Source organism: Panthera onca, chromosome C2 (genome assembly GCF_046562875.1).
Source record: "Panthera onca isolate mPanOnc1 chromosome C2, mPanOnc1 haplotype 2, whole genome shotgun sequence".
Classification (NCBI taxonomy): Eukaryota; Metazoa; Chordata; class Mammalia; order Carnivora; family Felidae; genus Panthera; species Panthera onca.
The window spans coordinates 93,284,116-93,312,019 of NC_138347.1; the positions used below are offsets into that span (position 1 = coordinate 93,284,116).

Genomic DNA, 27,904 nt, shown 5'->3' on the forward strand with positions numbered 1-27,904 from the left:
AGATGCATTAACCCAGATGAAGAGATTTCTAAAACACAAAATAATTGCAAAAATGTGCCAGACACCAGGTGGAATTTCAAAAAAACAAAAGGAAGAACAGATGATAAAAAGTGGATTGTTGTCTGTATCTATTGCATTCCCAACTCAGAGACACAGGGGCTTTTGTAACTAGAATGCTAGCAGTCCCCAGCTTTGGTCAAGGGCTCATTTGGGGGATTCTCAGTGCTATTTCATCCCGTAATTCCACTATTAATACCTCTCTTTTAATGTATATGCATAAGTGTTAATCACTTTAGCATTTGAGAAATGGAAATTGACAAGCAGTAATTTATTTCACCTTGAGATATGAAGTTGATGAGAAGAGGTGGTGAAAGAGCAGTGAACTCTGGAGGTTAAATTTGGTTTTATTTCATTTTCCCTTCCAATTCTCCTGGGAAGGACAATTCTACGTGAAGTTCTAACAGCACCACAGTGAACTACAAAGGCAGCCAAGAAGAAGCCACCAACCAATCTCAAGCAAACATTTTACTTGGACCAGTCTCTTATACAAAGACAGGCCTTTGGAAATATTGTACATGGTATGAAAGAAAAGGAAGCATTAAACTCAGGTGGAATCCAGAAAACATATTTTCCAAAAAAAAAAAAAAAATTCATTGGAAGTTGCAATGAGAAAGTCTACATGATGTCTAACAGAGGTGCTAGGTACTAAAATTTAAAAAAAAAAAATGGAGTGGACAGAATAATTTAGGACAATGAGCCAGATATAGAGGAAAGAAAACATCCCATTAAAAAAAAATCAGTACTGATGAATGGATAAAGAAGATGTGGTATATACGTACAATGGAATATTACTCATCAATCAAAAAGAATAAAATGTAGCCATTTGCACATCGTGAATGGAACTGGAGTGTATTATGCTAAGTGAAATAAGTCAGTCAGAAAAGACAAATACCATATGATTTCACTCATTTAAGGAATATAAGAAACAAAACAGAGGAACATAGGGGAAGGGAAGGAAAATAAAATAAGGTAGAAACAGAGGGGCCATAAGAGACTCTTAAACATAGAGAACAAACTGAGGGTTGATGGAGGGAGGTGGATGGGGAGATGGGCTACATGAGTGATGAACACTGAAGAGGGCACTTGTCATGATGAGCACTGGTTGTTATATATAAGTGATGAATCACTAAATTCTATTCTTGAAACTAATACTTCACTATATGTAACTGATTTGAATCTAAAAATAAATACATAAATTAATTAATTAAAATAAAAGAATTTTAAAAAACCAGTTCTAGCCTCTGCTACTAACTGGGCAAATCATTAGAGCTCTTTCAGCATAGGCTTTAACACCTGTCAAATGAGGCAAATTATTTTATCTACTTCATGGAGATACTAAGAAGTTAAATGTAACTATATACTTAATAAATGTTTTAGAAATTATCAAAATTCATTAGTAATGGAGTCTTTAATATCTTTCATATTTTTAGAAATTGTCCACATTTCTGACTTGATTTTGTAACTTATTCTTATTGCTTCTAGTTTAAAATTCATTTTGCAATTTAATTTTTTATTTTTTATAATTTTATTTCTTCCAGTCCCCTAGTCTCACTTTTTCAAAATAATCAAAAAATACCACGTCTTAAAATTATCTTTCATATTTTGATTCAAGAGAATACCTTCAGGATTCACTGTTGGGCTTTTCACTTTCTCTATTTTTTGGCTCCACTCTTTCTAGATTGACTTTATTCTCAGACACACAGTTGTTCTCTGTAGCAAAAAAAGATCTCTCAACACTGCACTTATGCAGTTGTAACATCTGTATCTTGAAAGGGCTACCACATGGGATAGAAGCAGTTCTCTGAAGTAGTTTAAATCTGTAGAATGGGAAAAGAAATGCAGAACATTTCAAAACATCAGGCTTCTATGACTGAGCTCATAGAAATTAACAAGAAAAATAGTGAGAACATTGAAGACCATATAAATGTAAAGGATCTGAGTAGAGAATCCATCAATAATGAAATATAAATGACTAACAAAAATGTAAAAAAGTTTTAGTCTTATAAGTAACTAAGCAAAGTAAGTAGTAAAGTTTTAAAGGATACTGGGGTGCCTGGGTGGCTCAGTTGGTTAAGGTCAGACTCTTGATTTCATCTTGGGTCATGATCTCACAGTCCGTGGGAGTAAGCCTTGCATTGGGCGTCATGCTGCTGATAGTGCAGAGCCTGCTTAGGTTTCTCTCTCTCCCTCTCTTTCTGCCCCTCCTGTGTTTGCACTCTCTCTCTCTCTCAAAATAAATAAATAAACTTTACAAAGAAAAAAAGAATACTAATAAGCCCCCACACTGTCTTAAATAGCTGTTGGCAAAGAGATGGAAATAAAGCTATGATTTTTTTTTTCCTGAGTGAATCACAGAAGCAGACAACAAACTTACATGTAGGAAAAACTAAAATAAATGAACTATGTATTTAGCTAAACAAAGTGAAAGTTAGTGAAAGAACTGTAGGAAAAAAAGAAAGAAAAACAAAATCAAAGGAAAGCAAGAGAGAAAAAATAGCCAACATAAAAACCAAAATCAATAAATTAGAAAGCAGAATAGGAGAATTAATAAATTAATCTAAGAGTTTGTTGTTTTTAGGGAAAACAAAATAATCAAACTTCTGGCAATTCTAGCTAAGAATAAACAAAACAAAGCTACATGGTACAGATAATGAAAGAAATGACAGCACTAATAACACAGACATTTAAAATGTTCTAAGAATATAATGTTCTTCACTGTAATGACAGATTTTAAAATCTGAGTGAAACTAATAATTCTCTAGGAAAATATAAATTAATATAATTGATGCAAAACATTGAAAATCTGAACAGAATAGTAATCAAATAAGAAAAAAGAGGTGAAAGGAACTGGGTTCAAATTTTTTTCAACTATTTATTTCAAAACATTCCACAACATTGAAAAAGATAGGAATCTTTCTAGTTTGTTTTACAAAGCTAGCATAAACCTGATACAAAAACATGATAAACATAACTCAGATTACATATTTGGAAAGGAATCAAATTATATATTTACTAAATAAAAATAGGTCAAGAATAGTTAGAACAGCCCAATTTAAAAATGAATAACATTTAGAGGTGTCTGTGTGGCTCAGTCAGTTAAGTGTCTGACTTTGTCTCAGGTCATGATCTCATGGTTTATGAGTTTGAGCCCCACATCCAGCTCACTGCTATCAGTGCAAGGCCCACTTCAGATCCTCTGTCTCCCTCTCTCTCTGTCCCTCCTCCACTCACTCTCTCTTTCAAAAATAAGTAAACATTTAAAAACTTTTCTGAAAGAGCACTTTTATAATCTAAATGTGTTTTTTTTTTTGGATTGTGATGTATACTCCTGACTCAGCAGTTCCAGTATGTAAGAAAACATAATGACATATAGAATACAACAATTTGGAAATAATCTAATGTGTGGGCAAAGATGTATATACAAGGCTGTTCAATGTACATTATTTATGGCACTAAGAACTTTCAATGCCACTAGAGAAATTTCTCACTGGAGAAAATATTGTATGGGGATCTAGTAAAATTGTGCCACCATCCAAAAAAAATATGGTATACATCTGTATTTATTAATGTCTATTATATATTCAAAGAAAGAAACAAAAAATCAGGTTACATAATAATATGGATAATGAGAAATATAATCTTTGTAAATTAAGGGTAAGGACTGATAGATCCATACAAATATCTAACAGTAACCATTTTTTATTCTTTTAATCATTTTTTAAATAATAGAACTTGAATGTTTTTTTTCTCTTTATGACCTAATTACCTAAATTTCTAATAGTTTAGTAGAGAGTTCTTTTCACTATCTGTGGTGAAGAACCAGTTCTGTTTCATTTTGTTTTTCTCCCAATCAGTTGTGGATTGATACTTTACTAAATACAGTAAAAATGAATTACTAGGAAAATGTGAAGTAAAAATAAGACAAAAATACAAAACCTACTTTTTTTATTATGAGACTCAACAGATATAATATTTCTCTGTTGAATTGGTATAAAAGTTTCTGAATATTTATTCTCTGTTACTTTCCTATTTCATCATAAATCAGTAGCTTGTGGAATGACATTGTGTAGCACTAGTATGGTGATTAAAAGCACAGAGTCTAGGGCCAGACATCTAGGTAAAACTCCCAGTTACTAATTCTGTAGCCTGAGCAGATTACTTAAACTCTCTTAACTTCAGTTTCCTCATCTGTGAAATGAGCTTTATGGACCGAATGTTTATATCCACCCCTCCCCCACAATTCATATGTTGCAGCCTAATACCCAAGGTGATGGTATTAGGAGGTGAGCCTTTGGGGGTGATTTGGTTATGGGGGTACAGCCCTCACTAATGGGATTAGTGTCCATATAGAAGAGACCCCAGTGAGTTCTCTGGCTATCTGCTATTCTGCCATGTGAGGTTACAATGAAAAGTCAGCCAGTCTACGATCAGGAAGAGGGCCTCAGCAGAACTGGACCATACTAGCACCCTGATCTTGGACTTCTCAGTCTTTTTTTTTTTTTTTTTTAGTTTATTTTTGAGACAGAGAGAGACAGAGCATGAACGGGGGAGGGGCAAAGAGAGAGGGAGACACAGAATCGGAAGCAGGCTCCAGGCTCTGAGCCATCAGCCCAGAGCCTGACGTGGGGCTCGAACTCACGGACCGTGAGATCGTGACCTGAGCCGAAGTTGGGCGCTTAACCGACTAAGCCACCCAGGTGCCCCTTGGACTTCTCAGTCTTAAGAACTGTGAGAGCTGACTGTTGGATATTTAAGCCACCCAGTCTATGGTATTTTATCATAGCATCCTAAACTAAGATAATGGGCATGAAAATAGTGCTTCGTATTGTGATTATTAAATGGGGTAATAGAGGGAGAACACTTAGAACATTGCTTGTAATTATTTAAGTACTATTTAAATAATTTGTTATCACTAGTATTGCTTTTGTAAAAAGAAGTAGAATTTAATAATGAGGAAAATAAAGCCAATGACATAGCAGTCAATATTGAGATGCTCCTAGAATGGAGAGGTAAAAAAAAAAAAAAATCAGAAAACCTAAAGAGTAGAGACATAAGACACAACTTAAAAATTACTTTCTTAAGAAAGAAAAGACAGCAGTTAGGATGAGACCAATAATCAAAGATGTAACTGAATAAAAAGTTTCATAAGTTAAAAAAAACTGAGTATGGAAACACAAAGAACGTACCTCTTTCTAGGTAAAGTAGATGAGAACAGAATACATCTGAACTTATGATAGCAATATTTTGAATTATAAGAAGATAGAAAAAATACAACATGCTTGAGGAAAAGGAAGAAATTTCAATACAGGAAGTTTTTAAAAATTATATCTGGTTTCATTTTTTAAAAGTGCTATGTTTTTTCTTCTCTGCCTGCTAAATACAAGAATATAAATGGAGAACTGTGTATTTACAGAGAAACATTCATTTCATGTGTCAAGAAATGTATATTCAGCCATGTTAATTTGCATGTGTAATGTTAACAAAAATACATTCTCAGCTGTGCACTAGCTCAGAAAAGTTACCATTCACATAACCCCTCTTGAAAAAATTACTTGGAAAAAAACTACTTGGAAGTGGGTGCTAGCAAACTGAAAGATGATTAAGAAAAAAAATAAATAATGAGCTCATTATACAAAAGAACTTGCCAACTTCCCCTTGTGATTCCTGTCATTAAACACAGCCCTCTTCTCATGGCAAATGTCCTCAGAGAAGAGTCCACAATGATGAGAATGTGGAAGGACTGATGCATCCTTTCACAATGGCTTCTGAATAAAACTTCAGAGCAAACCTCATTATGCGTTATTATTACTCATTATAGGAATCAGTCTATAATTTGATGCAGAAAAAAAGCCCTATAGAAAAGTCCCTCAGATATGATTTATCTTTCAAAACCCCAGTTAAACATGATTATAAGTGTGCTAAAAAGAAGGCAGGGGGGGGAAAAATTAGAGAGACATAAATACTAACATGATAATTCATTAGTTAAACTACTTTGAGATAATTGTACATTTGTATGCAGTTGTAAGAACTAATTCAGAGATCCCATGTATTCTTTATACAGTTTTTTCTCAATGGTAAGATCTTGCAAAATATAGTACAATATCACCACCAGAGTATTAGAATTGATACAATCTACCATTATTAAGATTTCTCTAGTTTTACCTGTACTCATGTGTGTGTATTGTGTGTATTTAGTTCTATGCAGTTTTAAGATTTGTAAGATGCATGTATTTTCCCACCAAAGTCAAGATATAATGCTGTTTGTTCTATTGGCCTTTTATAACCGCAACACCCATCCCATCACTAACCACTAATCCTTCACAATCATTAATCTGTTCTCTTTTCCTATAATTTTGCCATATAATAATGTAGTATGTAACCCTTTGGGGTTGGCTTTTTTTCATTCAGCATAATTCTCTAGTAATTCATTTAAGTTGTTGTATCACTCTTTTTTCTTCTTATTGCAAAATAGTATCCATTCATCCATTATAGTAGTATCCCATCGTATGTATGTACCACAGTTAAATCATTGACCCATTGAAGAACATCTAGGGTACTTGCAGTTTGGGGCTGATATGAATTAAGTTCTGTAAACATTCATGTATGGATTTTTGTGAACATTAATTTCTCTAGGATAAGTGCCCAATTGTTGAGCTGTAGAGTAGTTGCATGTTTATTTAGAAACTGCCATATTGGGGGCACCTGGGTGGCTCAGTTAGTTAAGCATCAGGCTCTTGGTTTCAGCTCAGGTCATGATCTCAGTTTGTGTGATTGGCTCTGCACTGACAGCACGAAGCCGGCTTGGGATTTCTCTCTCTCTCTCTCTCTCTCTCTCTCTCTCTCTCTGCCCCTCCCCTGCCTGTGCACACATGTGCACATTCTCTCTCTCTCTCTCAAACTAATTAAATAAACATGAAAAAAATTTTTTTAAAGAAAAAAATAAACTGCCATATTGTTTTTTCAGGTAGCTGTACCATTTTACATTTCTGTCACCAGAGTGTGAATGATCTTGTTTCTCAGCTTTCTCAGCTTTTGGTATCATTACTATTTTTTATTTTATCCATTCTGTAGTTATAACTGGCAGTTTTAATTTGCAGTTCTCTAATGATTAATGATGGTGAACAGTAAATTGTCAAATATCTTGTATGTGTTTGTCATCTGTATGTCCTTCTTGGTGAAATGTCTATTCATGTTTTGTGCCCACTTTCAAAGGGGATTATTATTTTTTTCTTTTCTATTGATGAGTTTTGATTCCATTACGGTCCAAAAATATATATTCTGAATGATTTCAGTGTTTTCAATTATGTTGAGGTTTGCTTTATGCCCCACAATATAGTCTGTATAGGTGACTTTTACATGGGTGCTTAAGAAAAATATGTATTCTGCTGTGATTAGGTGGTGTTGTTCAGATCTTCTGTGTCCTTGGTGATTTTCTTTAGAGTATTTTTAGTATTTGCTTATAGGGGGATATTGAAATACCCAACTATAATTTTTACACGAGTATATTTTAAGTATGTTTTGGTTTTTTCATTGACGACATATAAAAAGAAGCAAAGCATATGAAAAAAGGGTACAAAAATTATATACAATATATAATTTATCATGATAAAAAAACATGAAAATTATGGAAAGAAAAATGCCAAAACAAATTTTTTCAATGTTTTTTTTAATTATTGAAGTATAATTGACATACGATATTATATTAGTTTTAGGTGATTTGATGATTTCAGGTGATACAATGATTTGATATTTTTATATATTGTAAAATGATCACCACAGTAAGTCTAGTTAATATCCATCATCAGACATAGTTACAAATTTTTTTTCTTGTGATGAGAAGTTTTAAGATTTAACTTCTTCACAACTTTCATATATGCAATAATATTACTAACTGTTGTCACCATGCTGTACATTACACCTCCATAAAGTTATTTATTTTGTAACTAGAAGTTTGTACCTTTTGATTCCTTTTAGCCACTTGCCCACATCCTGCCTCCCACATCTGGCAACCACCAATCTGTTCTCTGTATATATATTACCTTGGTTTTGGTTGTTGTTATTCATTTTTTGTGATTTTGAGGTTCCACATTCAAGTGAGACAATACAGTTTTTGTCTTTGTCGGCCTTTCTTATTTCACTTAGTATAATACCCTCAAGATTTATCTATGTTGTTACAAATGGCAAGATTTTACTCTTTTCATGGCTTTCATTTTAAAGCTTTCAGCTTTTCATCATTGAGTATGTTAGCTGCGTGCTTGAGTATGTTGAAGTACATTTCCTCCATACTCATTTTGTTGAGTTTTTATCATATACGGATATTGAGTTTTGTCAAATACCTTTTCTGCATCTATTAAGATGGTAATATGATTTTTAATTCTTCATTTTATTAATGTGATATATCACAATGATTGTATATGTTGAACCATCCTTGCATCCCTGGAATAAATCCCACTTAATCGAAGGTATATGATCCTTTTCATGTATTATTGAATTTGGTTTGCTAATGTTTTGTTGAGGATATTTACACCTGTGATTATCAGGGATATTAGAAATATGCCAAACATTAAAGAAAAAGGTAGGGGGGAGCGTCTGGGTGGCTCAATCAATTGAGTGTCTGACTTTGGCTCAGGTCGTGATCTTACGGTTTGAGGGTTTGAGCCCTGCGTTGGGTTTTGTGCTGACAGCACAGGGTCTGCTTCGGATTCTTGGTCTCCCTCTCTTTCTGACCCTCTCCTGCTCATTTTCTCTCTCTCTCTCTCAAAAATGAATAAACATTAAAAAAGAAAGAAATATATCAAAAATTAATGGCAATTACACATTGTGATAGAGTTATGGATAAATTATTGTCTATCTTTAGATGTTTTTGTGACTCCAAAAACAATATAAAAACCTTGAAAATTATTTATTGGATGGATGACATATACTCTTATTTGTGGATATTTGTTAACTAAAATAATGCATATTTTTCAAATTTATTATTCTTCCCTAGATCTTCAGGAATCACTCAAAATTATGTTTCAGAAATATAGTGGGCAAGCACTCATCATATAATATCCTAAAAGGGGGAGAACCCTATTAACAATATTAGTCTTGATAATGCTGATCTTAAATTTAAAAAAAAATACATGGTTGCATTTTAAGAATAAGACCCACAATATAATATTTAATATTGGCTATTTCTGCTGTTATGGGGATTTGTGTTATTTTTATAGGTTGTGTGTGTGTGTGTGTGTGTGTGTGTGTGTGTGTGTTAACATTTATTTGATTTTGAGAGACAGAGAGAGACAGCAGGAGCAGGGGAGGGGTGGAGAGAAAGGGAGACACAGAAGCCAAAGCAGGCTCCAGACTCTGAGCTGTCAGCACAGAGCATGATGCGGAGCTTGAACCCACGAACCATGAGATCATGACCTGAGCCAAAGTCAGACGCTTAACCGACTGAACCACCTAATAAGCACCCCAATTTTTATCTGTATTTTTAAACAAACCTTGAAATTTCTTTATAACAAAATTTCTGAAAATAATTTTGATATTTATTTCTTAAGAGAACCTTGAGATATTTTAGAAAAAAATGTTTTATAACTCCAAAGTATTATCTTGTTTTCAGAAAATTATCATATATATTTTATAAATATGTATATTGTTATTAAAATTTGAACCTGTGATTCTAATTTACTACTGAAATTTTAATATTTAGCTTCTCATCAGGACAATAACTATACCCATAGGATTTTTCATTGTATTTTCCCTTAAATAATATTCTTTTAATTTGTCCATGCTTCATTGAAAAATATTTTAGTCTTCCTTTGGAAACAAAAAATTAATACCCAATAATCATATTTCCCAGTTCAAAGTCTCCTCACTGATGTATTATCAAATAGTCTAAAGGTTTTTATTCTGTTGTGTTCATGACTTATTTTACCAAAGACTTACGTATATAATTTCAGGCAAATATTAGTTGAACAAAGTCACCTTTCCTACATTCAACTCATACCACACTAAAGTCCTTTATCTTCTAGAGAAATAAAGTCTGTACAAATGTCTGCATATAAATTTAAAAATTCAGTAAAATATCTGGAATTTTTAAACAATACTGATGCCAAACTTTGTCTACATTTACCTATAATCCTACCTTTAATTTCAGCATATTTGATAACAATTTGCCTAATTGCAAGGCTTATTTCAAATAAATCTAAAGGTTGATCATTTTCATTCTTATTCTGGCCTTCAGTTTTATAGAAGTAGAGAATATTACCGTTGTTAGAAGACTGATCTTCTAACAACATTTATTCTTCACTTTCAGTGTTTATAGAAAAAGCCTTTAATAGTCTGAAGGTCTATTTTTTGGCATGTAAGATCTGAATGTCCTCATTGAGGTCATCCTGTAACTACTCCCTGAACAGCCCACACCTTCATCCCACAAAAAGTTTGCCTGAGGGGGCATCTGGGTGGCTGTCAGTTAGCCTCTGACTCTTGATGTCAGCTCAGTTCATGATCTCACAGTCCCAAGATAGCAGTCTGCAGCAGGCTCCTTGCTGGTTGTGAAGCCTGCTTGAGATTCTCTCTCTCTCTCTGTCTCTCTCTCTCTCTCTCTTTCTCTCTCTCTCTCTCTCCCTCTGCCCCTCCTACCCCACACACTCTCCACTCTATCAAAAAAAAAAAAAAAAGTTTGCCTGAGAAAGGAGGCTTATCTGCTCCATCACATCAGAGAGGAACACAGACAGGAAGGGTCAAAGAATGCACTCAATGGGTGGCTTGTTTGCTTATTGTTTTATTTGTGTAAGATTTTATATGAAGAATTCAGGAGGTTTGGGTGTTTGAGACTTGAAAAAAGTGCTGATTTCATTTAGAAGATAAAGTTAATGAAGAAGGTCTAGAATTTTAATGCTTTGATATACTAACAAAACTACACAATTTTTACTCACTTCATTTTCTACTGATTTGGGCTTTATGAAGAGTTATTCCATTCAAAAATCTTCTTTTTTTCCCCTGGAAGATTGTCCGTGTAGGTATTTCTAGGTCCTAAAGGATCAGATTGGCAGAAGGGAGATGCTATCCTAAGCTGCTATGTTCAAACTACAGTGCTTAAAGTATATTTCAAGATGTGTTTATAACCACCTTGACATTTGTGAGGGTCAGACTCAGGAATAGTTACTAAATCAGTGTTAAATGTTTTGTCTCTTTTATTACCAATTAATCAGGTGATCTTTATAAAACATCGAAACTAAGGTCATCCACAAATCGTCTTTCCTTTTTTTCTTCTAAATAATTGAGAAAAAGGTTTTATAGTATGTACTTTGAGAATCCTTTTAAGAACATGAGTTAAATTTGCCTATTTTTCTAAAAGATAATTTGTTTTTTCTTAATTTTTAATGTTTATTTATTTTTGAGAGAGAGAGCGTGAATGGGGAAGGGGCAGAAAGAGAGAGGAAAACACAGAATCCAAAGCAGGCTCCAGGCTCTGAACTGTCAGCACAGAACCCGACGCGGGGCTCGAACTCACAAACTGTGAGATCATGACCTCAGTCGAAGTCGGATGCTTAACCAACTGAGCCACCCAGGTGCCCCTCTAAAAGATAATTTGAGGGGCGCCTGGGTGGCGCAGTCGGTTAAGCGTCCGACTTCAGCCAGGTCACGATCTCACGGTCCGTGAGTTCGAGCCCCGCGTCAGGCTCTGGGCTGATGGCTCAGAGCCTGGAGCCTGTTTCCGATTCTGTGTCTCCCTCTCTCTCTGTCCCTCCCCCGTTCATGCTCTGTCTCTCTCTGTCCCACAAATAAATAAAAAAACGTTGAAAAAAAAAATTAAAAAAAAAAAAAAAAAAAAGATAATTTGAAGGAAAGACGCTTATATTTGATCATGTATACATAGTTTTTACAGGAAAAGGGATAATAGCTTATATGTCTAAAGAGCTCTTATAATAAATAAGAGATTAACATGTCAATGGAAATAGGCAAGGGATTAAAAAAAATAGGAATTTACACAGAACTAAAACCAGCCAAAATTCACTTTATCTTTTTTTAATTTTTATTTATTTGAGAGACAGAAAGTTGGGGGGGGGGGAGGGGAGCAGAGGGTGAGAGAGAGAGACACAGAGCATCTTAAGCAGGCTATATGCTCAGTGTGGAGCCCAATGTGGGACTCCATCCCATGACTCTAGGATCATGACCTGAGCCGAAATCAAGAGTCCCACTGTCAACTGACTGAGCCACTGAGGGACCCAAAACTCATTTTAAAAAGACCTATCTAATGCAAATTAAAATATTAAGGTGGTAATGTTTGTCTGGCAATTAGTATTAGATTTAATAAATATTTATTGACCAAATAAATGAAGTAACGGTTTTCACCAGATAGGAAACAACTTTTAAATAATATGAATTCTCACAATTGACAGGATATCCAGACAAAAGATAATCGTATCAGGTAACTACCAATTCAAACTAGTGATATTAAACATCTAGACTCTAGATTTTATTTAAGCTTATAGCTTTTGGATAAAATTAAGAGAAATACATTTTAGAACAGAATATAGCCATTCTCAAACAAATTTCACTTTAAAAAATAGTTGACCATAATGTTAATGTAAATGATAAGCCAGTTTGACTTAATCTATAAAAGAAAAATTAGTTTAAACTATATCATTTAAACAAACAGTATTTAGAATATACGAAATTCTGTATTAAGGTATTTATAAACAGATATTAATTCCAAATATTACTATCCCTCATGAGACAATTTTACCCAGTATATGGTCAGATAGAAATAGAAAAGAGCAAAAAAGCAGATATTCTGAATAAGGTCACTAAACAGAAAGTGGGGTTTCTTCTTCCCCCCCATCAGCCTTAATTCCAAAGAGCAGTAGAAAACTCTGAGGGGAAAACAAGTGCCAATCTATCATTGTCATATTATTTACCCTTCTTAATGTTTGGGGTTCTCCTAAAAAATTAATTATTTTCTTCATCTGCAGTTTATCTATGGTGCCCAGAAACCACTGACTTCCTGGAATTTTTATTAAGAATTCCACATTCTTGCCATGTTTTTCAGATACTGTGCTCTCTGCCAATAAATTCTAATAAATTTTCACTTCTTTTCTTTCAATAACATCTTAGAGAATATGATTCAGACTCAAATTAATCACCGATCACGTTAATGGTTCCTAGGAGTTTACTTCCGATACCCCTTATTATATTAAATCAGACTTGATAGTGTGCTAGATCATTGCTCTGCTGGGTTTTCATAAAAGTACTGGTATTTAATATGATTTATACCTGGTTTTCTGTTAATATCTTTGCTTATTATATGCTTTATTTTTAAAATAGACATTCTCAGCAAATGGCATCCTCTTAAAATATATCATTCTTTTAAAATGTTTTACAGGAAGCATTTTGCAGTAAAATGTGTTACTTATTTTATATTATAGTCACATAATAGTGAATAGGAATAGTTTATTTAATTTATAATCAAAAAATTAATATTTAACTGATATTTTGGAAAAAGTATGCATACATATATGTGTTTTGCTTATATAAAAGATCAATTATATGCCAAGATTATCAGGAAATTTAAAGTCTTTTTTTTTTTTTTTTTTTTTTTAATTTTAAGCTTTGTAGCAAAGGGGCAGCTCTGGGAAAACCATTTGAAGCATCTGCTGAAGATATAGCAAGTGTGGCAAGTTTCATTGAGACAAAGCTTGTTACATGCTATCTACGCATGAGGAAACCCGACCTTGCCCTGAATCATGCACACAGGTAAAATGAAGTATTAATGGCTACAAGTAAACGCTGTTCATGCAAGCAAAGGGCACTATGTAAGCTTGTATTATCAACTTCCATTTCATTTAAATTTAAAGACAAAACAAAAAACGTTTCTTTAGTACTTGATTTATGTTAAACTAGATAATGATAAAGAGGACAAAGGGCATCTTAAACCCTAATGGAAGAAATAAACACACAACTACACCTAATGCAGGGCAAAATAAAAAGGCAGATATCTGGAGTAGCAAATTACTACAGGAAGAGAGGAAGGAGTGAATAAGGTAAGTGAGGGATGAGAAGGATGAGAAGGATTTCCAAAAATGCACAAGATATGGAAAATGGTGGAAGGAAATTCAGACTAAACCATAAGCAAAGAGTTGACAGTACATGGTTTATTTGATGATAGGATGTCTGATTCAAAGGATGCTTTGCAAGGGTAGGTGTGACAGCTGTCAAAAGGTGTGAAACACTTTTTATCATTTTCCTTAAAGATTTCTTTTTATAGTTCTATCCTTCTTCAGAACTCTGGATCATTATGTTATCTTGTGGCTTCCCAGAATCCCCCAGGCCTCTTTTTCTTCTGTAAACATGTACCTCTCATATGTCCTGTTTCCTAAATGCCTTACTCTTACCATGGGTAATAGTTTAATATACAGCAAAGCTAAAGTGATTATGTTATGCTTTTCAAATAGCTGTTTGCTTAGAATTATGATGCCTCCTCCCTTCCTTGCCTAACTTTGAGCAATTTACCTAGAACTTCTTGTCTTATTCATTCTCTGGTCTCACACATTCTGCACTTCTTTTGGATACAAATAACAAATCACTATCAACATGAGAAGATAATGCCTGTCTTGTTAATAACCACTAGGAACCCTAACTATCAGTTGTATTAAGACCCATCTTGTAAGTGGGAGATCTGCCAGCATGGGAAACATTATTTATGGCTCCACATCCATAAGGATTTAAAAGATCTCCCCAAGATTCCTCACAGTCATAAGGAAATCTCAAATCTGTAGGCTTACCCTTGCCATCAAAGACCTGCAGACAACAAAATCACTTTGAAATCCACAAGATAACCTGCTTGAAAGAAATTTCCCTGCTTAAGTCAACTATAGAACCTCAAGGCAGAGTCTCTTTGACACCAAAAGAAAATTCAACCCAATACTTTCTGGAAGCATTTTATGCATCCATAGTTTCCAAACCCAATATTGGGACATGCAGTCTGTCAAATAATTTTATTCCATTTCCATTTGAAAGGATCAATATTGGAAATGTAACATATATTTCAGTATGTCAAAATACTGGAATTCCTGGGCTACTTGGGTGACTTGTAATTACAAGAGGAAAAATATATGAAATTGGAACTGACCTGGAAAATCTATAGGCATATGTAAACAATAATAAATGAAGATGCACAGAAAGTAACTATTTATCACCTTCTCCATGGTTTTTACCACACATAAAGACGGCCACCAGCATGGCCAACATTTTAAGAAAAATATCTCCTGGATATCAGAATGGGTTTGATGGATTTTTAAAACATTTTTTAAAGTTTATTTATTTTTGAGGGAGAGTGACAGAGACAGAGACAGAGACAGAGTGTGAGCAGGGGAGGGGCAGAGACATAGGGAGACACAGAATCTGAAGCAGGCTCCAGCCTTGAGCTGTCAGCACGGAGCACAATGCAGGGCTCGAACCCATGAACTGCAAGATCATGACCTGAGCCAAAGTCAGAGAAGCTTAACTGACTGAGTCACCCAGGTGCCCCTAAATCATTTTCAATAATAAAAGAGTTCCAAATGGCATGATCACATAAAAAATCAACTCAGTGTTATAAAAATAAGTGATGAACATAAATGTAAAATTGCACTGTAATCCAAATATAAGAAACAATAAAATGCTACAGGTCCTAACAATGCAAAGGTAAACTTCAATAATTTCACTGTTGAGATTTAGCAATTTTTGTTTTAAAACTAAGAGAACTCTTTGAAGACTTAAAAATTGCTGAGGATATTTAATGGTGAATAGTAAAATGATCTTACCAATTACACTCAGATTAACTTTTATCTTTTTTTTCTATAGTATAAGAACTTTTGCTTCTGTTTCTAAGTTGAACATTAAATAAGAAACGCAAATCAATAAAGGTTAAACAGTCAATTCATACAATTAATAATGCACTGAGTGAAATAAATCATTTTACTGGGCTTGTCATACTGCAGAACTGCAGAAGCCAGTGCATATGATTCTAATATTAAAGTGTTTTTAAAGATCTCAGATTTTAAAACACAGACTGATATATAATCAATAAATATATTTCTCAAAATTAATTAATCAGAATTCTCAATCTAGAAATAGCTTACAATCATTAATTATACAATGAATGCAGAACTTTGCTTTTGTATTATTACCATATTGTGATGGTTGATACTAATCATGAATCAAAATTAAAATATTCCTTTTTTGCATTTATTTGCATTTGCTAAAGCATTCTTTCTTTAATTTTATGTAAATGTGAGGTCTGCTGCATATCTTTAGGAGATTTGTTAGCACAAAAATTAGCTTAAAAACCATCATGTAGTTTTGCTTCTGATAAAACTAAATGCATATTGTTTTGTCATGTGGAAGACTACAGGAACCATAACTTTATGGTTTTAAGTTCAACAAAGATACATTTTGAAATTAATCAGATGTGTATTGATATTTAAAATATGAAACTAAGTGATAGAAAGGCTCTAGAAACAATTATTAATAATTCTTTTCCTAATAACATGTCCAAAGTGGCAGGTATGTATACCATGATATTTTTACTTCAACCAAAAGTGATGCCTAGATTCATGAAACACATCAATTCTGTGCTTACCTCATCAGATTAGTGCCATTGTTTATCAGGAAGTGTTTGAATATTCCTAAGATTGATTTCTACTCTCAACAAGAGTAGAAATCATGCTGTAACTCTTTTTCTATCATATAATTACATTTTGATGTATATAATTGTAAAGATTTTAATGATGCATGCCACTTTTTTGCGTGTTTCTCACCTATAGATTCTTGTTTGTTTTGATGCAGAATTTTGATGCCACAAGGTAGCAAGCAAGATGAAATCTAAAATACCAAATATGTACAAAAGATCTTATTTTCAATTTTTTTTTATAATGGTGGCATCTACATTCATTCATTCATTCATTCAACAAATATTTATTGAATGCCTATTAATACCCTGTGCTATCCAAGTGGGGAAGCAGTTGTAACAGGAAATGTATGGTATTTATACACATTAGAAGAAATGTCAAAGTGTGAAAAACAAATGAATATTAATAAATACATGAGAAAAAATAATGTGATAAATGCTATGAAGGAAATAAACATAATTTCATGTTGCAGAGGCAGTATGGTATACTGAATCAGAGAAGAGTCTGGAATATGACTGCCTAGGTTCAAATTCTGACTCCCCCACTCATTAGTTAGCCTGAGTTTAATTCTCTATGAAGTTAGATTATAATAATAGTACCTACTTCACAAATATTATTTCACAAAGTTTTGTGAAAATAAAGTTTTGTGAAAATTAAATATAAATCCATGAATTTTTTTTATTCCATCCATGACAGAGTTACTGGTAATGGACCTATTTTTCCACTGTAAACAACTATAAAACTGGACAAAATATATTAGGCAACTGTTTTCAGGTAATGGACAATGGTCACAGCAGGACTATGATCCTTGAGAGAAGGGAAATACACATGGTGAGCCCCACAATTTTCTCAGTTTTTTGTGAGGGTTATTTTCCTGCCCTAATTCGGAGAGATGGATAACAAGTTAAATTGTTGTCTCACTGAACTGAGGAGGCAGAGATGAGAATACTAGACTGAAAAAGGGAAAAGCTATAATTTATAGGGTAAGTGGCCTAAGAAGAGGGAGCTGTGTGAGGAGATGGGGTAGAAGTCTGCATGAGGATTTATTATAGGTTCTTAGCCAATGTGAGGAGTGAGGCTCCATGTAGCAGAGATTCCCTGCTGCAAGACTTAGTGCTAAATGGAAATATGAGAGGACCTGCAGTGATGGGATATGGTGGAGTGTCCACATGAAAAGACCTCAATGAGTACCTCAGTCATTCAGTTGAGACCCCAGAAAGGCCATGTTTAAGAGTAAGGATCGTGGCCTCTAGAAAGGACCACACATTAGGATTAAGCTTAAAACCAAAATAGACCTGCCCTAACAAAGACTAAAGCTAAGCATGACAAGAAAAAATGTATACACCATTTAATTACTTGATAGGGGAAAAAAGAAATCAACAAATTTGCAAGGATGATGCATAATCTGATTCCTTACACAGTTTCATCCAGAATGTCCAGCATAAAATTAAAAATTAATACACATGCAAAGAAGTAGTTAAATAAGACTCATACTTAAGAAAAAGTCATAGAAACAGACCCTGAGCTGCCCCAAATGTTGGAATTGGTAGAGAAAGACTTTAAAGAGCTGTGAAATATAGGTCCAAGGCCCTTGAGATACAATGGTAATAATAACTGAAGAGATGAGAATCTCCACAGAAAAATAAAAACTAAGAAAATAACTAAATGGAGATTTTAACACAGATTAATAAAATATCTGAAATTTTGAAATGTACCGATAGAACTTTGGAGACTGCTAAAGATTGAAGACAAATTATAGAAATTACCCAACATGAAGAATGGAGAAAAAAGAGATTTTAAAAAATTAACCAATACTTCAGTGACCTGTCCTCAGGTAAAGTAGCAGGAAATCTAGAATACATGTAACTGAAGTCTCAAAGGGAAAGGAAAGAGGGAACCAGACATTAAAGTAGTTACTGAAAATTTTCCAAATTTTATGAAAAAATAGGAATATTCAGTTAGCCCCAACCAGGATAAAAACAAAAAGAACCACATCTAAGAACATCATAATCAAATTCTTGAAAATCCAACATGGAGAGAAAATATTAAAGGCAGCCAAAAGAAAACAATACATTACATACTACAGAACAGTGATACAAGTAATAGATGACTTTTAATCAGAAATAATAGAGGCCAGAATACAACGGACTAACTTTAAAACTGTTGAAAGAAAAACCATAAATAATAAGATTACATATTTTGATGTGAAATATTTGACTACAATACCACAAAGGCCTGTGGGAGGGAGTACAAATGTCATTTTACTACTAAGACTTTTACATAACATAGTACAATATTAACTCTAAGTAGTCTGTGTTAAATTAAGGTTGCATGTTATAATCCCTACAGTAGCCATTAAAAGATAGAAAAAGTATAGCTAGCAAGTCAATAATGGACTTAAAATTATATACTAAAGATTCAATTAACTAAATATAAGTCAGAAAGGTGAAAGAGAGGAACAAATAATGGATGGAATACTGGAAGATAATAGCAAGATGGTAGAGTTGAAGCAAACTATATTAATAATTACATTAAATGTACATTAACTAAACTTTCCAATTAAAAGGTAGAGATTGCCAGTCTGGATTAAATCACAAGATTTAACTATATACTGTCTACAAAAAAGATATAGGTTGGAAATAAAAGGGAGAAAAATGATCTACTTATACAGTAAACATAAAAACTTGTTTTTATGTCAGGTTTGTCTATATTAATATCAGACAAGGTAGAAATTAAGAAAAGGAGCATTACTAGAGATAAAAATAAGACTCTGTAAAATTTTAAAAATGTGAAATCTGACAGAGCTTGTTCCCTAACCACAATGGAATATGGTTAATGTAATTATTATATCAGAAATCATTAATAGTAAGATATCTAGAAAATCTCTCCAAATACTTAGAAATTAAACAATGTACATTTAAATCACCTTTGGGGCAAAATATAAGGAAACAAAACAACCAAAGTCATGGATTTGAATCTCTGCTTCATCAATTACTAGCTTTGACTTCTGCAAGAAACTTAACTTCCCTTTAAATCAGTTTTCTCATTGTTAAATATAAGTAAACTGATTTAAGTCTTCCCTGAATCCCAAAATATATCATATTTGTATTTTTTTCGATCCCACCACCACCATTTTCAATGGTATTTATTATTATTTTCAGTGGTATTTATTATTACCAATAAACTATATCTGCATAGAGGAGATTATTATTTTTCAGATACCTTTTTGAACCCATCACATACTCCATAAAGTAGACAATTTGAAAACTTCTATGAAAATACAATTTTTAAGGTGTTATATACACAATTTTGAGTAAAGTGTTCAGAAGTGATATGAGCTTAAAACATTAAAATATTTGGAAAGAGAAGAAGATAGCAGTGGAGTGGGAAGACCTAGGCTTGTCTCCTCCCATGAACACAACTAGATAACTATCAAATCATCCAAATACCCCAGAAATTGACCTGAAAACTGACAACAAACTCTACAACCAAAGGGAGAGAAGAGACCACACTGAAAAAGGTAGGAAGTGTGGAGATGTAGTTTAAGGGAGAAATGAATCGTGGGTGCTGTGGAGAGGAGGGAACCATGGTTGCACAGAAGGGCAAGAGAGAGAAAAGCACAGAGGGAAACACACTAGGAGAACATTTCCCCAAAGCCCCCCCCCCCCCCGTTGGCTTGGAAAATGAGATGGACTGAATTTTGTGAGTTCTTGCAACCAGTGGGGCTTAAAGCCTGGATTTTTAAAGGTCAGTGGGCTTGGCTGGGGTAGAACCTGGGGGGTATTGCCCTACTCCTGGAGAGAAGGCAGGCAAATAACCCAGAAGCAGACAGCAGGGATACAGCAATCTTTAGAATGCCTGGGGCATATGGGAAGTTGGAGGTGGGGAGATTATTCACTCTTCTTGGAGCAAGTCCCTGAGAAGCAGGAGTTCACAGAGTCACTTCTCCAGAACAAAGGAGTTGGCTGACACCACTTTCCTTCCCAGCCCCTAGCATAAACACAGAGCCACCTACAAGAAGCAGTACAACACTGACACTGGCTGCCTAACTTGCTTATACCAAGACACACATGCCCCCCCCCCCGACCCGTGCTCCGGCAGGACTGCTGTTCTCAGTTAACCTTCCTCAGTCCCAGTGCAGCAGTCCCCTCACCAAGAAAACCAATACAAACCCCTACTCACACCACATCAACCAGAGAGTTCTGCAGGACCTCAATTCTAGTGGAGTTGGTGTCAAGTCTTACTTCAGAAACAAACTAGAACACACCTAGTTTAAATTTGTCATATTCAGGCCAGGGACTGAACACTGCCCAAAAACAGCAAGAACAGCCTCTGCAGATGATCAGCCAAAACACAACAGCAGAGCACATGCAGTACACACTGGAGACACTTCTTGAAGCAACAGTCCCTGGTTACTACATAACCTTTTATTCATTAAGCTATTACTTTCAGGACCAGGAGACATAACTGTATTTTCTAACACAGAGAAGAAAGCAAAAACGTAGACAAAATTCCAGGATGGAGGAATTTATCCCAAATGAAAGAACAAGATGAGGACATGGCCAGAGATCTAAGTGAAAAAGATACAAGTAACATGCCTAATTGAGAATTTAAAGCAGCAATCATAAGGATATTCACTGGGCTTGAGAAAAGAAGACATCAGTGACACCCTTACCATGGAGATAAGTTTAAAAAGAATCAGAGACAAAAAATGCAATAAATGAGATTGGAAACAGGCTTGATGCAATGAACAGCAGACTGAAAGAAGCAGAGGAATGAGTCAGTGACCTAGAAGACAAAATAATAGAAAATAATGAAGGTAAACAAAAGAGAGAATTATGCAGCACAAAAATAGATTTAGGGAACTCAGTAACTCCATCAAATATAATAACATTTGTATCATAAGATTCCCAGAAGAAGAGAGAGAAAAGGGGGGGGGGGGAATTTATTTGAAGAAATAATATCAGAAAACTTCCCTAATTTAGGAAAGGAAACAGACATCCAGATCCAGGAGGCACAAAGAACTCCCACCAAAATCAACAAAAGGAGGCCAACACAAAGACATATTGCAACTAAACTTGCAAAGTATAGTGACATAGGAAAAATCTTAAGAGCAGCAAAACGAAAGAAGCCCTCAACTTACCAGGGAAAACCCATAAGGCTAGCTAGAGATTCCTGAACAGAAAGTTGGCAAGTTGGAAGGGAGTAGCATGATGTATTAAAAGTGCTGAATGGGAAATATCTATAGCCAAGAATACTCTATCCAGCAAAGTTATCATTCAGAACTTAGAAGGAGAGATCAAGAGTTTCCCAGACTAAAAAAAACTGGATCAGATGGATGTAACAAATATACTCAGAACATTCCGGCATAAAATAGCAGAATATACATTCTTTTCAAGTGCACATGGGATATTCTCCAGAATAGATCACATATATGGTCACAAATCAGGCCTCAACAATTACAAAAAGATTGAAATCATACCATGCACCTTCTCTGACCACTAGAAAAAAAATTGGAAAGACCACAAATACATGGAGGTTAAAAAACATGCTACTAAACAGTGAATGGGTCAACCAGAAAATCAAAGAAATTTTAAAAATAAATGAAACAAATGAAATGAAAATGCAGCAGTCTAAAATCTTTGGGATGCAGCAAAAATGGTCCAAAGAGGGAAGTATATAGCAATACAGACCTACAACAAGAAGCAAAAAAATCTCAAGTAAACAACCTAATCTTACACCTAAAAGAGCTAGGAAAAAAGAAAAAAACACAACAACAACAATAACAAAAGAAGCCTAAAGCCAGCAGAAGGAAGGAAATGATAAGTATTAGAGCAGAAATAAATTATATAAAATCTAAAAAGAAACAAACTATAGAAGAGATCAACTGGAGCTGGTTCTTTGAAAAAAATCAGTATCACCACAAATTACAAACGATTATAAGAGAATATTATGAAAACCTATACGCCAGCAAATTGGAAAACCCGGAAGAAATGGATAAATTCCTAGAAACATATAAACTACCAAAATTGAAACAGGAAGAAATAGAAAACCAGAACAGACTGATAACCAGCAAAGAAATTGAATCAGTAATCAAAAAACTCCCAAGAAACAAAAGTACAGGGCCAGATGGCTTCATAGGCAAATTCTACTAAACATTTAAAGAAAAGTTAGGGGCGCCTGGGTGGCTCAGTCAGTTAAGCATCTGACTTCAGCTCAGGTCATGATCTCATGGTTCATGAGTTCGAGCCCCATGCTGGGCTCCATGCTGACAGTGCAGAGCCTGGAGCCTGCTGCAGGTTCTGTGTCTCCTTCTCTCTGTTCCTCCCCTGCTTGCACTCTGTCTCTCTCTCTCTCTCTCTTTCTCTCAAAAATAAATAAACGTTAAAAAAATTCTAAGAAAAAAAATTTTTTTAAATAAATAAAAGTTAATACCTTTCCTTCTCAAACTATTACAAAAAGTAGAAAAGGAAAGAAGACTTCCAAATTCATTGTATGAGATCAGCATTACTCAGATACCAAAACCAGATAAAGACTCCACTAGAAAAGACAACTACAGACCAATATCCCTGATGAACATAGCTACAAAAGTTCTCAATAAAATACCAGAAAATAAATTCAATAGTACATTAAAAAAATCATTTACCACAATCAAGTAGTATTTTTTCCTGGGTTGCAAGGGTGGTTCAGTATTCACAAATCAATCAGTGTGATACACCAAATTAATAAAAGAAAGAATAAGAACCATATAATCATTTCAATAAATGCAAGAAAGGCATTTGACAAAGTACGACATTCATGATAAAAACCCTCAGCAGAATAGGTTTAGAGGGGAACATACCTCAATATACTAAAGGCCATATATGAAAAACCCACAGCTAATATCATCTTCAATGGGGGAAAGCTGAAAGCTTTTTTTTCTGTATGGTCAGGAACAAGACAGGGATGTCCATTCTCACCACAGTTCTTCAACATAGTACTGGAAGACCTAGACACAGCAATCAGAAAACAAAAATAAATAAAAGGCATCCAAGTAAGCAAGGAAGAAGTAAAATTTCATTAGTTGCAGATGACATGATACTCTATATAGAAAACCCAAAAGACTCCACCAGAAATCTGCTAGAATTAATAAATAAATTCAGTAAATCCAAAGGATACAAAATCAACATATAGAAATCTGATGCATTTCTGTATACCAATAATGAAACATCAGAAAGATAAATTAAAAAAAATCCTATTTACAGTTACACCAAAAACAATAAGACTCCTAGAAATAAACCTAACCGAAGAGGTGAAAGACCTGTACTCTGAAAACCATAAAACACTGATGAAAGAAATCGAAGATGGCACAAGGAAATAGAAAGACATTTCATGCTCATGAATTGGAAGAACAAAATATTGCTAAAATGTCTATACTACTCAAAGCAATCTACTCATTTAATGCAATCCTTATCAAACTACCAACAGCATTCTTGACAGAACAAGAACAAGCAATCCTAAAATTTATATGGAACGACAAAATACCCCTAATAGCCAAAGAAACCTTGAAAAAGAAAAACAAAGCTGAAAGCATCACAATTCCAGACTTCCACTTATATTACAAAGCTGTAGTGATCAAAAGAGTATGGTACTTGCATAAAAAGAGACACATAGAACAATGTAACAGAACAGATAACCCAGAAATGAACCCATAACTATATGGTCAATTAATCTTCAACAAAGCAGGAAAGAATATCCAATGGGGAAAAGACTGTCTCTTCAACAAATGGTATTGAAAAAACTGTACAACAACATCCAAAAGAATGAAAGTGAACCACTTTCTTACACAATACACAAAAATGTATTCAAAATGGATGAACAACCTAAATGTGAGACAGGAAAACATAAAAATCCTACAGAAGAACATGGGCAGTAACCTCTTGGAAATCAGCTGTAGCAAGTTCTTTCTAGGCATGTCTCCTGAGGCAAGGGAAACAAAAGCAAAAAAAAAAACTATTGGGATTTCATCAAGATAAAAATCTTCTGCACAGTGAAAGAAACAATCAACATAACTAAAAGGCAACCTGTGGAATGGGAGATGGTATTTGCAAATGACATATCTTATATCCAAAATCTATAAAGAACTTCCCAAACTCAACACCCAAAAAACAAATAATCCAGTTAAAAAATGGGCAGAAGACATGAATAGACATTTTTCCAAAGAAGACAATTACTGTTTTAAGTGATCTTAAAACAGACATGATTCATGCCCACCTAAGTCCCTGGTAACAGACCCACCAACTGCAGATCCTACTGTGGATGCAGCAACAGCCACATGACCTGGCTCTAACTCATGTCAACTCCAGTTCCAGAGGTAGTCCCATCAGCCTGGATAACCAATGGGAGCCAATATTGGAGCACACATATATTTAAAACAAATATTAACAGAACTAAAGGAGGAAACAAACAGAAATACAATAATATATTGCAAGGGACTTCAATACCCCTTTCCCAATAATGGATAAGTCATCCAAACAGAAAATCAAAAAGGAAAAGCAGACTTGAATAACACTATAGACCAAATGGACCTAACAAATATATACAGAGGCGCTGTGGCTGTTCCCCACTGATGTGGAGTGGTAGTAGCTAAATTTAAAAATATAAACACACACACACACACACACACACACACACACACACACACACACAGAATATTCCATCCAGCACTACCAGAATGCACATCCTTTCCAAGCCCACATGGAACATTCTCCAGGATAGATCATAAATAGAGCCACAAAGTAAGTCTTCACAAATTTAAAAATATTGAAAACATGTCAAATATCTTCTATGACCACAACAGTATGAAACTAGAAATAATTAAAAAAAAAAAGAATATTGGCGAATTTACAAATGCATGCAAATCAAATGACATACTCCTGAAAATCCAATGAGTCAAAGAAATCAAAATGGAAATCAAAAAGTATCCTGAGTCAAAAAAAAAAAAAAAATGAAAACACAATATACCAAAACTTATGGGATCCAGCAAAACCAGTTCTAAAAGGGAAGATTATAGAGATAAATGCTTACATTAAGAAAAAAGGAAGGTATTAGGAGTGACTGGATGGCTCAGTCAGTTAAGCATCCTACTCTTGATAAGCAGCTCAGGTCATGATCTCACCATTTTGAGATTGAGCCGCATGTAGGCCTGTGTGCTGGGTGTGGAACCTGCTTGGGATTCTCTCTCTGCCTCTCTCTCTGCCCTTCCCTGCTTGCACACACTTTGTCTCTCTGTCTCTCAAAATGAAAAAGGAAATATTTTAAAAAAGAAAGAAAGATGTTAAATAAACAACTTAACTTCATACTTCAAGGAACTTGAAAAAGAAGAACAAACTAAACCTAAAGTTAGTAGAAAACAAGAAAGAATAAAAATTAGAGCAAAATAAATGAAATGTAGAACAAAAAAAAAAAAAACAGAAAAAAATCAACAAAACTAGAGTTGATGTTTTGAAAAGATAAAAAATATTGGCAAATCTTTAGTTAGACTAATCAAGAAAAGAGAGGATTCAAATAAAATTATGAATGAAAGAGAAGACATTACAGCTTATGCCTCAGACATACAAAAGATTATAAGAGAATACCATAACCAACAAATTTGATAACCTAGAAGACATGGACAAATTCATAGAAACGTACAACCTGCAAAGACAGAATCATGAAGAAATAGAAAATCTGAACAGACTAATAAGTATGGATATCAAAGCAATAATCAAAAGCCTTCCCTCAAAGGACCAGAGGGCTTCACTGGTGAATTATACCAAACATTTAAAGAAGAATTAACTCCACTCCTCTCACACTCTTCCAAAAACTAGAAGAGAATAAAATACTTCCAAACTAATTACCCTGATACAAAAGCCAAACCAGAACACTTTAAGATATGAAAATTACATTCCAATATCTTTGGTTAACATAGACACAAAAATCCTCAGAACAATACTAGTAAACTGAATTCAACAGCACATTAAAGGGATCATGCATTGGGGCGCCTGGGTGGCTCAGTTGGTTAAGCTTCTGACTTCAGCTCAGGTCATGATCTCATAGTCCATGAGTTCGAGCCCCACATCGGGCTCTGGGCTGACAGCTCAGAGCCTGGAGCCTGTTTCATATTCTGTGTCTCCCTCTCTGCCCCTCCCCTGCTCACGTTCTGTCTCTCTTCTCTCAAAAATAAACATTAAAAAAAAAAAGGATCATGCACCATAATCAAGTGGGATGCATTCCTGAGATGCAAGGATGGTTCAACATTTGTAAACAAAAAACATAATACATCACTTTAACAAAATAAAAGATAAAAATCATATGATTATCTGAATAGATGCAGAAAAAGCATTTGACAAAATTCAAAAGCCTGGTGATAATAAAAAAAATATATCTCTCAACAAATTAGGTAAAGAAGAAATACAACCCCAACATAATCAAGACCATATATGACAAGGCCACAGCTAACATCGTACTCAATGGTGAAAAACTCAAAGTTTTTCCTCTAAGATCAGGAACAAGACAAGTATGCTCATTGTCACCACTTATATTTAACATAGTAGTGGAAATCCTAGCCAGAGAAATTAGGCAAGAAAGATAGATAAAAGGCATTCAAATGGGAAAGAAAGAAGTTAAATTGTCTCTATTTGCAGATGGTGTGATTTTATAGACAGAAACCCTAAAGACTCCATCAAGAAACTGTTAAAACTAATAAAGAAATAGGGTAAAGTTGTAGGAAACAAAGTCAACATACAAAAATCATTTGCATTTTTATGCACTAACAATGAACTATCTGAAAAAAGACATCAAGAAAACAATCCTATTTATAATAGCATCAAATATAATAAAATAATACTAAGGAATAAATTTAACCAAGGAGATGAATGACCTATACACTAAAAACTGTAAAATATTGATGAAAGATAGAAGACTCAAATAAATGAAAAGGTAACCTGTATTCATGGATTAGAAGAATTAATATTGTTAGAATATCCATACTTACCAAAGCAATTTATAGATTGAGTACAATCCTATGAAAATTCCAATGGCGTTTTTCACAGTCGAAAATGCAGTCCTAAAATTCATATGGAACCACAGAAAACCCTAAATAGCCAGAGCAATCTTGAGAAGGAACAAGGCTGGAGGCATTGCACTTCCTAATTTCAAACTATATT

General features: G+C 34.2%; 1 protein-coding gene across 4 annotated transcripts in view; it reads left to right on the top strand.

The window, feature by feature from the left end:
• SPATA16 (spermatogenesis associated 16) overlaps positions 1–27,904 on the top strand; it is a 240,811-nt gene that overhangs the window by 62,859 nt on the left and 150,048 nt on the right. For all 4 annotated transcript variants that reach the window (XM_078432157.2, XM_078432155.2, XM_078432156.2 and 1 more), the window contains exon 3: positions 13,658–13,803. In XM_078432157.2, the coding sequence (XP_078288283.2) occupies positions 13,658–13,803 (146 nt within the window). The remainder of the gene's footprint in view (positions 1–13,657; positions 13,804–27,904) is intronic.